Genomic DNA, 13,373 nt, shown 5'->3' on the forward strand with positions numbered 1-13,373 from the left:
TAGTGAATACCAATCTCCCAAACTCCAAATAAAATATAGCCACCAAAGTCTGCCTCTACATAATCCAAACCCTTCTGTGGCCCTGCATATTCATGTCTATCTAAAATCCTTTTGATTACCACTGTCCTGTCTATTGGTAGAGGCTGATACATTACGGGCATTTAAGAAGCTCTTATGTACATGGATGAAAGAAAAATGGAGGCGATGTGAGAGGGAAGGGTTAGATTAATCTTGGTGTAGACTAAAGGGTCAACACAACATGTGGTTTGAAGAGGTGACCACTTGGCCTATTGTTCCTGTGCTGTTTATACAGTTCCCCTGCTGGCAACTTAGCCAAGAACTCCAAGGCTACCTGCTTGAAGCTGGACTTGTGATGATACTCTGCTTGTCTCTTCCCCTAGGGTGGAACTTGCCGGCCTATCTGACTGTGCTGATTGCTCTGGCCAACGTGGGTCCCCTCTTCATCACCGTGGCTCACAAGTTTTTACCGGGTCTGCTGGAGGAACGGTGCCTCATCTACACCATCCAGGCCCTCGGTGTTGTCTCCTCCGGTGCCCTGGCCCTGTCCTGGGACAGGACCATGGAGATTGGCGGAATGCAGCGCAGTGTTGCCTTCCTAACCTTGACCTTTGTCCTGGCCTCTGTCTGCTGCACCTCCAACGTCACCTTCCTGCCTTTCATGTATCACCTGCCTTCCAAATTCATCCGATCCTTCTTTGTGGGCCAGGGCTTCAGCGCCCTGGTGCCCTGCCTAGCCGCCCTGGTGCAGGGTGTCGGCCAACTGGAGTGCCGCAATGTTTCAGACGCCAATAGTTCACACGCTCTTCAGCCCCACTACCTGGAAGAAAACTTCACAGCCAGCTCCTTCTTCTGGCTTCTGGCATTCCTGATGTTGGTCTCCATGCTGTCCTTTGTTTTCCTGACCTGCCGGTCTGCCAGGAACAGCAAAGCCCAGGAACGTGGAATTGGTGAGGAGTCAGGCCGACTGTCTGCAGAGGGCGTGCCAGCTCCTCAGGTGGCCACCCCCTTCTGCACACCGCATACGATCTACCTGCTTCTGTTACTGGCCTTCTCCAACGCCTTGAGCAATGGGGTACTGCCTTCCATACAGACCTATTCCTGCTTGCCCTACGGGAGTAGCACCTTCCACCTGGCAGTCGTGCTCGGGAATCTAGCCAATCCATTGGCTTGTTTCGTTGCCTTGGTTGCACTTTGGAGGTGAGACTGTTTTAATTTCCTAGAATGTAAGACAGCATAGGCATGGGGTAGATTGTAGATCAGTACAGGCCCTTCAGCCCACAATGTTGTGCCGATCTTTTAACCTGCTCTAAGATCAATCTAAATGATAGTTCTCCATTTCTCTTATCTATGTGCCTATCTAAGAGCTTTTAAATGCTCCTTAATATATTTAACTCCACTACCAACCCTGGCAGGGCATTCCATCCATCCACCACTCTGTAATATTTTTAAAAAAAGCTTCGCTCAAACATGACATGATTGGTATGAATTGCTTAATTCTGTTCCCATGTCTTGTGGTCTTATGGAATGGTAAGGAGGGAAGTGGATCAGCTATGAAATGGTGGAGCAGACTTGACGGACTGAATGGCCTGGTTCTGCTCCTGTGTCTTATTCCTCCCCTGTTCTTCAGTCGTTAGCCATTTCTGCCCATCTACAACCAATGATATTAGAACGTAGAACAGTACAAAACAGTAACAGGCCCTTTGGCTCATAATATTGTGCCAATCTAATTAAATTAGTAATTGAACTAATCACTTCTGCCCACACAACACCCATATTTTTTTCAATTCCCTTCATTTCTATATGGCCAAGAGCCTCTTAAACACCTCTCCTCCCCACAACCTTTGACAGTGCATTCCAGGTACCGACCATTCTGTACCTACTTTGTATTCCACCTTTACCTTAATTACTACTTTAGTTGCTTTTTGGATTTTAAGTTTCCCAATCCTTTAACTTCCCACCAATCTTTGCTCTATTATACACTCTCTTTGGCTTTTCTGCTGGCTTTGACTTCACTTGTTGGCCATGGGCATGTCATCTTGCCTTTGGAATACTTCTCCCTCTTTGGGATGTATATATGCTGGGCCTTCCGAATTGTTTCCAGCCATTGCTGGTCTGCCGTCATCCCTACCCGTGTTCTTTTTCAATCTATCTTGGCCAACTCCTCTCTCATGTCTGTCTAATTCACTTTTGCTCGAGTGTAATACTGATGCATCTGACTTTAGCCTCTCCTCAAATTTCAGGGTGAATTCGATCTAATTGTGATCACTTTCTCCTAAGGGTTCTTTTAACTTAAGCTCTCTAATCAGTTCGGGTTCATTTCACAACACCCAATCCTGTATAGCTGATACCCTAGTGGTCTCAACCATCAGCTACTCTCAAAAGCCAAGTTATAGGCACTCTAGAAGTACCCCCTCCTTGAATCCAGCACCAACCTGATTTTCCCAAGCTACCTGCATATTGAAGTCCCAATGACTATTGTAACATTGCCCTTTTGGCATGCATTTTCTATCTTCCATTGTAGTTTGTAGGCAATATCCTTACTTCTGTTTGAGGGTCTGTATACAACTCCCATCTGGGTCTTTTTACAGTTGCGGATAGAGCTAAGGAACTGCAAAGATTCAACACCTTCTGACCCCATGTCACCTCTTTCTAATGATTTGATTTCTTTTTTTTTACCAACGGAGGAATATCCCCTCCCACCACCTTCCTGCCTGTCCTCATGATACAATGTATACCTCCAGCTATAATCTTCTTTCAGCCATGACTCAGTGATGCTTACAGCATATTCAAGTTTAACACCTTCAGCCCTGTATTCACCTTTATTGATTTTGCCCGCTTTTTCCATTGTTGACTGCGATTTTGCCCTATTAACAGCCTCTCCTCACTACACATTGCTTCTGTTTGTAAAACATCTTCAGCACTATTATCTGCCTTTCCTACGATACTTGCAGTGAAATATAGGCTGCTCAGAACACTAGTCACACCATGCTCAACCTTTTGATTGCTAACTTTGAGGTCTTACCAACATCTACCTCCACAAACTTGCCACTAACTGTTCTGGTACTCTGGTTTCCATCCTTCTGCAAATCTAGTTTAAATCTCACTGCAACATTAACAGCCCTCCCATTAGGTTATTAGTCCAGTTCAGGTACAAACCATCTCTTTTGTACAGGAAGAGAGCCCAATGATTCAAAAATCTTCTGCCCTCCCTCCTACACCAACTCCTGAGCCATGTATTAAACTGTAGTCCTCCTAGTTCTAGTTTTACTAGCACATGGCACAGGTAGCAGTCCTGAGATGACAACCCTGGAGGTCCTGCCCTTTTACTTAGCATCCTACTCCCTCACATCTATCACGTGTTGCCACATCCTCTGCTGCTGCAAAGTAAACAACCTATCAGTAAGTTTATCCAAGCTCTCCTTATAAATGAAGATTAACCAGGGTTAAAGCTCCCTTGGATATACTGAGGTCTGTGCCATTCAGTTTGTCATTCAATGATACACACGAATACAGCCAAATGGAAGTCTTCCTCTGGGTCCAAGGTGCAAAACAAGTTACCAGTGCTCTCACAGCATAAACACATAGCATGTATAGTATTATTAGCAGTAAAAGCAGCCACAAGATAATAAAGTGGCCCATCATGATGCCAATTCAAAATGATCATGTCTGCCTGCACATCGTCCGTATCCCTCCATGTTCATGTGTGCCTCTTAGATGTTGCTTCATACACTATCTGCTTCCTATGTGACAGTGTGTAGACTAAATAATGGATAGTGGACTTCAGGAAAGGTAAGACAAGGTAACACACCAGTCCCCAGAGGGATCAGAAGTGGAAAGGGTCAGCAATTTAAACTTCCGGGTGTCAACTTCTCTGAGGATCTATCCTGGGCCCAACATATCAATGTGGTTACAAAGAAGGCATGTTAGCAGCTATATTTCATGAGGCATTTGAGAAGATTTGGTATGTCTCCAAACACTTGCAAATTTCTACGGATGTTCCATGAAGAGTATTTTAACTGGCTGCATCACTGCCTGGTATTGGGGGGGGGGGCGGTGGGCAAGGCGGGCATGGCACAGGATTGCAATAAGCTGCAGAGAGTTGTAAACTTAGTTAGCTCCATTATGGGCACTAGCCTCTGTAGCATCCAGGACCTCTTCAAAGAACAATGCCACAAAAAGCAGGCATTAAGGACCCCCATCACCCAGGACATGCCCAGTTCTCATTGCTACAATCAGGGAGGAGGTACAGGAAACTGAAGGCACACACAATATTTCAGCAAACGGCTTCTTCCCCATTTCTGAATGCACATTGAACCCATGAACACTCTTATTTTCCTCTTTTTGCACTAACTTAATTTAACTTTTTAATATATCTTGCTGTAATTTACAGTATTGTTATGTATTGCAGTGTAGCACTGCTGCATACCAACAAATTTCATGATGTACACCAATGATATTAAACCTCAATCTGATTCTATTGCACTCAATCATCAGATAATTGCTTTCAAACATCCGTTTGATTTGTCTAGGTCGAGAGCTGGAATAAGCATACTGGTGTTGCTGGGGCTGCTGTTCGGAATATACATTCTAACATTGGCAGCCTTCAGTCCGTGTCCTCCACTGCTGGGGAAGTCAATAGGTGTGGCTTTAGTGGTAAGTACAGTCTTTGGGGTGTCCAGGGAGGGGTAGCACTTTGAGGCTTGTCGTGTCCAGTCTAGGGCAGCTCACTTACTGGATACTCAGTTCACATCTGTAGCTCCAAGTGGCGCATACAACAGCAGTTGCATCTTTGTACACCACTCGATAGGTGTACCAAACTAAATGGAGGTAGCTGGCAAGCCGTGTGCCCTGGTAAGATGGGGACTTGCCAACTGTGAGATCTACACCAGCCAGGGAAGTGGTTCTGCAACGCTCTGTGGAGAGCAAAGAGCATGATGAGGTATAAAGGAAGTCATAGTCATCCATTGCAACCAAGGAAGACCCCAGCTGTGATGTCTACTTGTCCCACTGGACCCTGACAGAGAGTGGAACTGCTCCAGTACAAAGGTTTTCCACTTAAGACCTCTCCCACACAGGTCTCCTGTCATCCCCAGATGTGATGGACATCCACCACACCATCACCTACCTGTTGATAGACTGGGGTTTGATCTAGATGATAGGTAAGACCAGGTGAGGGAGTGGTGGGAGGTGGATGAAGTAAGAAGCAGGGGAGGTGTGATGGGGGGAAGTGGTAAGGAGCTGAAGGGGGAATACAATAGAGGAGAGGGGACCATGGGATTAAGGGAAAGGAGGGGAACCAGAATAGGAAAAAATGGTGGAGGGAAATTACTGGGTTAGAGGAATCTATGTTCATGCCATCAGGTTGGAGTTCACCCAGACAGAATGAGGTATTGTTCCTCCAGCCTGAGAGTAGACAATTGGCAATAGAGGAGACCATGGACTGGCATAGTTTGTACTGGTTGCTTTTCTGAGGCAGCAGGAACTGCACATACAATCCACGGAGGGGAGGCTGCTTTCTGGAATGTGCTGAACTGTTTTTGATGGGTGTTGCCTACTCGAGTGCCAATGATTGGAATTTTTCCTTGCAGGTGATAGCATGGATGGTGTTTACAGGTCTGTTCTCCTACGTGAAGGTGGTCATCAGCAGCCTCCTGCATGGGGCGGGTCACCAGGCCCTATTATGGTGCGGGGCTGCCATCCAGCTGGGCTCGTTGCTGGGAGCTCTGGTTATGTTTCCACTGGTTAGTGTTTACCAGCTCTTCACCTCTGGGCAGCCCTGTGTGGACACCTGCAGCTTGTGAGGTGGCGCTGCAAATGCTGGGCGAATAAAGCAGTTGCCTGGCATTGTGCCGAAACTCAGTTTCAGAGACAACAAGGATTGGGAAACTATGCCGTGGGTAATCTGAGACTACACTCCTGGGAGGAAAATATCCATTGCACACAGCGTTGGAGGAATTCAGCACAGTTGAGTACAGCTGAGTTTCTCTAGCATCCACATAATCTCTTGTTTATGAACACTTCAGTCATGCTTTGACCCCAGATTTTTTCCATCATTTTCCCTCACCTCCTTCCCTTCCCAAATTGTTGTATTATCTCACTCCCTCTTAGGCCAGTATTATCTCCACATTCATTGGTGTCTGAACCAGAGCTGGTACTCGATTGAAGAGGCCAAGATGGGAAAAATGATACCATTGGTGGTGGGATTTGTGTCTAAATCTTGACCAGTACCATTGCTTGTTGTTGTGATAGGATCACTCTTCTGCTGGTTGGAAGAAAGTTGATCCATCATCAGAGGGGGTGTATGATTCTGGGATGAGAGGGGAAGAGATTGTAATGCAGCTTAAATGTTCCCCACAGAACAATGGACAGTGCCATGGCAATGTTCTTTCTCAGAGGCCAGATGGGCTGGACCTTGATGTCCTGCTCTCTCCACTTTCACAAGGACAGTCGTTGTCCAGCACTTAAACACTATCTTCCTCAACTGTACAAACAAGTTGGAGTTTGACGATGCTGCAGTCAACAGTTGATGAAGAATTGGGTTCCTTCACAGGAACCTGATGTAACAGTCTAGGTGTTTGTGCCTCTTTTTCCAGTGGGACAAACACATTTTTAATCTTGAATGAATGCATTTATTTCTCTAAATTATCCTTTTTTTTTTTTAGTTCTGTTTCTCTTATACAAGTTCTCAAGATTGAAGAGAAAAGATGGCCTCTGTTCTCAGACAGTGGAGGAGCTTGGTTATCATATTGTTGGTGCTGGTGGGCAAATTCTTCATGGCAGGAGTGGTGTTCGGGGTGGATTGGAAATGCATGGGATTCCTTACTGCATCCCTCCCTGCTCCCTACCCGAGAACAGTACAGCACAGGATCAGGCCCTTCGGCCCACGATGCTATGCTGACCAAATAAATTAGTAATTAAATGGCCAACTAAACTAATGTCTTCTGCCTACACAATGTCCATACTGTATCTTTCCATTTTTATTTTCAGTGTACATATGTCACCATATACAACCCCGAGGGTCATTTTCTTATACTCAATAGATCTATAGAATCGTAACCACGACAGAATTGAGAAAGATTGGCTGCTAGGCATTCCAGGCATCCATCACTGTGCATGCGTAAAACTTGCCCCTTGTATCTCCTTTGAAATTATCCCCACTCATCTTAATTGGTCTCTGCTATTAGACATTTCAATCCTCATTCTGCCTTCCTCCTTCCTTTCCAGTCCTGATGAAGGGTCTTGGTCCAAAATGTCAACTGTTTATTACCCTCCATAGATGCTGCCTGACCTGCTGAATTCCTGTGGCATTTTATGTTCAGCACAAGAACAGGTTCTCGGTCCCATGATGTTGTGCCAAACTCATTAAACTAAGTAAAAGCTTAACTAAACTACCCCTTCTGCCTACACAATTTTTTTCCCCCTTCCATTCTCTGCACATTCACATCCATGAGCCTCTTAAACATCTATCATTTGTCTCTCCTCACACTGCATTTCAGGGACTCCGTAGTTTAAAAAAAAATTATTGCTGCATATCTCCTTTGTACTTGCTCCTCACCTTGAGTGCATTGGACATTTCAATCCGGTGGTGGGCGGGCGGGGGGGTGCGGGTGGAATGCCAGCTGTCTACTCTGATGGTCCTCATCTTAAAACCTTTTATCATGTCTCCCCTCTGCTTCTACTGCTTTGGAGAAAATGACCCGAGTGTGTCCAACCTCTCCTTGTCGCTCATGCCCTCAAATCCAGGCAACATCCTGATGGATCTCTTCTCGACATCCTTCCTATAGTGGGGTGACCAGACTGAATGTGTAGTATAAATAAATAATTCCCAGTGTCTGGGGGTTGCCTTCAGAACAAAAGGCTATTTTCATTATAAGCTGACGTCAATGGGGAAGTCTCTCATCCCAGTCTGGGGTCCATGGCATAGAGGATGGGACCACTGTCTTAGTCCAAGTGTCCCTGGTCCAAAGTGTTCATTATTCTTACAACTTCTTGCCTGCTTCTCCCCCCACCTAGCTTTCCCTACTTTTTCATCACTGCGCATGTTGTGTACGTGTAGTGAGCTAAACTTTCATAGTGTCTGGCTTCCTTGCCAAGGTGCTACAGTATGCACCACGCTGTTCTTGCTATCCTCCATGTCCTTCCTGATAAATACTAATGCAAAGATATTTGCAAATTTCATCAAAAGGTGATGCCTCAAAAAGGTGGCATTCACACTAAGGTTCCCCACCCACAACATCTCTGAAGATTTATCCTGGGCCCAACATTGATGCAATCACAAAGAAGGCAGGACACTGGCTACATTTCATTAAGGGTTTGAGAAGATTTGATATGTCACCGAAGACTCTGCAAATTTCTACAGAGGTACTGTGGGGAGCACTCTAACTGGTCACAACGCCATCTAATATGGAGATGGGGCACTGCACAACATCAAAATGCACTGTAAACTCAGCCTCCCCAGCATCCAGGACATCTCCAAGGAGTAATACCTCAAAAAGGCAGCATTTATCATTAAGGACCCCCATCTTCCCAGGAGGGACATGCTGTCTTCTCATTACTGCCATTAGGAAGGAAGTACAGGAGCCTAGAGACACATGCTGAATAATTCAGAAACAGCTTCCTCTCTATCAGATTTCTGAATGGACAAAGATCCCATAAGCACTACCTCATTACATTTTTTTTCTATTTTTGCACTACTTAATTAATTTAACTCTTTAAAAATAAATACTACTGGGTATAATTCGCGGTTTTTATGGTGTATTGCAGTGTACTTCTGCATGACAGTAAATTTCCTGACATATGCCTGTGATGTTAAACCTCATCCTGATTTGGCACCTCTCACCCATCCTCTTCTTCATCCTTGAGTGGTCCTGTCTTTCCCTAGTTAGTCTCTGGCTCTTGACAAAAATATAGAATGCTGTAGGATTCTCTTTAATCCAACTTGCCAAAGATTTTTTTTCATTGCCCCCACTGACTCTTCTAATTCACTCCTAATGGTGATGATCCTGATTCTGATCTGGAATGTTGTTCCTTGGTCATATTTTCAATTAGCTCCACCCCTCTGCTCAGGATGGATTAGTTGCAGAGGACTCTAATGAGCCAACAGGAGCTCCAGAAGATGAATCTATTTAATATCACAGGAAACTAGTTTTTGTGGCAGCAGTACAGAGCAAAGACTTAAGATCACTACAAATTGCAAAAATATATAGTGCAAAACCAAAGGAATAATGAGGCAGTGTTCATGGAGACTTAAAGGCCTCACCTGTCCCCAATCAAGTTCAAGATCATAAGACGTAGGTTCAGAGTTGAGCCATCTGTCCTGTTGAGTCTTCACTGCCATTTCTTTATGGCTGATTTATTCTCTCTCTCTCTCTCTCAATCCCATTCTCCTGTCTTCACCCCATAACCTTTAACACCCTGACTAATCAAGAACCAGCCACACTCTAAATATATCCAATGACTTGGCCTCCACAGCTACTCATGGCGATGAATTCCACAGATTCGCCACCTCTGCCTAAAGAAATTCCTCCTCATATCTTCTAAAGGGTCATTCTTGCATTCTGAGACTGTGCCATCTGGTCCTAGATCCTCCAACTATAGGAAATATCCTCTCCACATCCACTCTTCAGTCATGGCTCTGTCTGTCTTAAGTAGACAATGGATGCACCTGTTCTAGGCCTTTCAATATCCGATAAATTTCAGTGAGATTTTCCCCATCATTCTTCTAAACTGGAGAACACAGGCCCAGAGCCATCAAATGTATCAAGTTCATTGTAATTCTACACAGTTCAATGGGAAGGGATGGGGATGGGTGTGGGGGGGTGGGTTGATTGTGGTGTGGGATAGATGTCTCATTGTAAAATACATTGATATTTTTTCACTCCTCTTTGGTGTTCATGTAATTGAGAAATGGGACAGATCAGCTAGTTTCCACACATCCCTCCACCCTGTTTATGATTCATTCATGATTGTGGAGCACCTGGTTTCAGTGGCCCTCAGATTTTTGAATGAACACTGTCTCCATTGCTCTTTCTGCATGACTTATTTATTGATATACTATATACATGTCTTATGGTAATACAGTATTTTTATGTATTGCAATGTACTGCTGCCACAAAACAGATTTCCCAACATAAATTGTCACTTATCACATCTTTTCCCACCCCCTACATTTTTATTCTTGTGTCTTCCCCCTTCCTTTCTAGTCCTGATGAAGGGTCTCGGCCTGAAACGTCGACTGTTTATTCTGTTCCACAGATGCTTCCTGTCATGCTGAGTTCCTCCAGCATTTAGTGTATGTTGCTCTGGATTTCCAGTATCTGCAGAATCTGTCATGCTTTATGATTTCTCAACATATATCAGTGATAATATTCTGATTCTGCTCTGAGGTTGGAAAGAACTGCCCCTTGTTGGGTCTGCCAGTGTGCTGTACGGGATTTGCATTATAACTGGTGCCCTCATTTCACAGCAGTGAAACTGTTACTGTTTTCTCCCAGAAGAGCTGCCAACACAACAAGGTTACCACAAATGCTCCAGGAAATACAGATAATCCTTGAGTCAGCTGAGAGAATTCTTTGTTGCTTTTCATTGAACCTTGCCAGATTTTGTTTTGGAATTAAACAGTTTTTGTTTTGGTCCATCACGGGTAAAGCCCTCCCCACTGCTGAGCGCGTCTACATGGAGCATTGACGAAGGAAAGCAGTGTTCAGCATCAAGGATCCCCACCACCCAGACCATGCTCTCTTCTCACTGCTGTCATCAAGAAGGAGGCACAGGAGCCTCAGGACCCATGTCACCAGATTCAGGAACAGTTATTCCCCTCAACCATCAATCACTTGAACCAGAGGGGATAGTGGCACTCACCCCATCACTGAACTCTTCCTACATCCTATCACTTTCAAGGATACTTTATCTCATGTTCTTTGTATTTATTGCTTATTTATTTATTATTATTATTTTGCTTGTTTTTATTGTTGCTTTGTATTTTACCTCCCCTTCCTTCCATGACCTTCTGTCCTCTCCTGTCAGATTCCTCTTCTACAGCCCTTTATCTTCTGCCAATTGACTTCCCAGCTTAGTTCACCCCTCCCCCATTTTACCTATCACCTACTAACTTGTGTTTCTCCCTCCCCCTACCTTCTTACCCTGAACTTCTAATCTTTTTCCTCCATTTCTGGTGAAGAGTCTTGGCTGGAAATGTTGACTGTTTACTCTTCTCCATAGATGCTGCCTGGCCTGCTGAGTTCCTCCAGCATTTTGTGTGTGTTGCTTGGATTTCCAGCATCTTGTTTGAAATATATATGTACTTTGATAATAAATTTACTTTGAACTTTGAATGCCTGTAAAAGTCTGCATTTTTTAAAATTTTAGAGCACCACACACACAAAATACTGGAGGAACTCAACAGGTCAGGCACCATGTATGAAGAGTTGAAAGTAAATTTATTATCAAAATAGGTATATGTCACCATATACTATCTTGAGATTCATTTTCTTGTGGCATTCACAGTAGCAGAAAGAAACAGAATAGGACCAGTGAAAAAGATGGACGAACAAACAATGTGCACAAACTGGACTAATACAAAAATAAATAAATTACATTGAGAACACGAGATGTAGAATCAATTCAGAGGTGAGATGAGTGAAGTTGGTTCACGAGGCTGGTGGTTAAAGGGTAATGAGCTGGTGGGGTGAGTACTTCCTTCCCGATGGCAGCAGTGAGGAGAGAGCATGTACTGGGTGATGGGATTCTCTGATGATAGTCCTTGAGGAATAAAGATCCGGTGTTGCAGGCCGAGATCCTTCATCGGCATTTTGAGTGTGTTGCTCTGGATTTCTAGCATCTGCAAAATCTCTATGTTTTTTATTTTGGAGATACGGCACGGTAACCGGTCCAATGAGCCCTCGGGCCCACTTCAGATTCATTTTCTTATCACGTGCAGTGAAATGAGCTGTTCGTGCTAACAACCAACACAACTTATGGAGGTGCCGGGGACTTCTAGTCCTCTGCTGCAAGACTATTGATCAGTCCCTTAGTACGAAACGATGGCTTCTCGCTCTTGTATCATACTGCCGCTTGCGCTGTGCTTTCCCTCGAACTGTCACACTTTATTCTGCATTCTGCGCCTGTTTTACCTTGTTCTACCTCAGTGCCCGGTGTAATGTTCTGGTCTGTATGAATAGCTTGCAAGACAAGCTTTTCACAAAATCTTTCTGAATGGCAGGCAGGGACAATGGGCCGGAAGGTCGATTCCGTGACAACAGCCGAAAGACCCGACCCAAACACTAACCACAGCCAGCACTACTGTTCCCTCTTGGCCAGCGCGGGTGTGTGTTCGTGCAGTAACTGTGCACATAGCCTTGGTTGTCACACAGCTGGAATTAACACAGGCTAAATTAAGAATTAAGAAAGGTTAATGAAACATGAAACATTTTCTTTGTTGTACTGTATTTCATTATACCCTTCAATTAATAAAAAGTATGTGATTCTTCAATGTCCATTCTAAATATTCATATTACAAAAAAAAAGTCCCGCACGGTTTCAGGCTGCGTAAAAATTTCCTGCTGGTGTAAAAAGCAGAGGGAACGTTTACCACCACGTACGCTTGCCCACACTGCACCAGAATATGTACGAGTTCAAGCCCAAGTTTATTGTAATCTGGCTGTACATATACACAAGCAAATGAAACAGCGTTCCTCCGGACCACGACGTACCCATCAGGCATATCAGTCACAGTACATAAAACAAAATATTACAGCAAATGAGTTAATAAATTATACTTCAAAATGCCTGCGGTAATGCTTGACGAGACCTCGATGGCGGCAGGGTATTCGTTAGTGTAATGATCGTTATTCGGGGTGTGGATCCCTCCTGGGGACTCTCTAATAGATAACGTAAACTTCTTACTCATCTCGAGTAACGCACTATGACATGAATGACATCGAGGAAGTGTGCATCAGCATGGGTACAGCTAAAAATAGAGCATGAAAAGTTGCAATGCAATGGAGGAATGAGGAAACTGCGGTTTGCTTCATTCCGTTTGTGCCTGCCATGCCGGTAACCAGTGTGTGGTAATTCAGTGATTTTTTTTTGGGAAAACTGGTTCCTGCTGCCGTTGAAAGTTTATTTAATTGCCTCACAGTGAGCCCGGAGTTCACGGTTGAGCGGGAGAGGGAGAGGGAGAGGGAGCAGCCTGTTTGCTTTTAACCGACTTGTTCCAGCGTGTCCATGTGACCAAGTGCGAGTATCGGTGCGAGCGGAGCGTTTGCAAAGGCCGAGTCGGCGAAGGCAGCGACGTAGAGTGACGCGTGGATCTGAGTGGAGAGAGAGGTAGGTAAGGAGAGCGAGTTCGAAAT

General features: G+C 44.6%; 2 protein-coding genes across 4 annotated transcripts in view; both read left to right on the forward strand.

The window, feature by feature from the left end:
• The window catches only part of LOC134344583 (solute carrier family 52, riboflavin transporter, member 3-like), a 31,054-nt gene extending 30,105 nt beyond the window's left edge, over positions 1–949 (forward strand). The window contains 2 exon segments of the mRNA XM_063044654.1: positions 402–563; positions 566–949. Coding sequence (XP_062900724.1) covers positions 402–563; positions 566–813 — 410 coding nt within the window. The 3' untranslated portion in view covers positions 814–949.
• Positions 950–5,821: 4,872 nt separating this feature from the next.
• The window catches only part of LOC134344582 (riboflavin transporter 2-like), a 47,085-nt gene continuing 39,533 nt past the window's right edge, over positions 5,822–13,373 (forward strand). For 2 of the 3 annotated variants that reach the window (XM_063044650.1, XM_063044647.1), the window contains exon 1: positions 5,822–13,347. The gene's annotated coding sequence lies outside the window, so the exon portion shown is untranslated. Of the gene's footprint in view, positions 13,352–13,373 lie in introns of all 3 variants that reach the window. The other variant, XM_063044653.1, reaches the window with a different exon arrangement.

Source organism: Mobula hypostoma, chromosome 3 (genome assembly GCF_963921235.1).
Source record: "Mobula hypostoma chromosome 3, sMobHyp1.1, whole genome shotgun sequence".
NCBI classification, from domain to species: Eukaryota; Metazoa; Chordata; class Chondrichthyes; order Myliobatiformes; family Myliobatidae; genus Mobula; species Mobula hypostoma.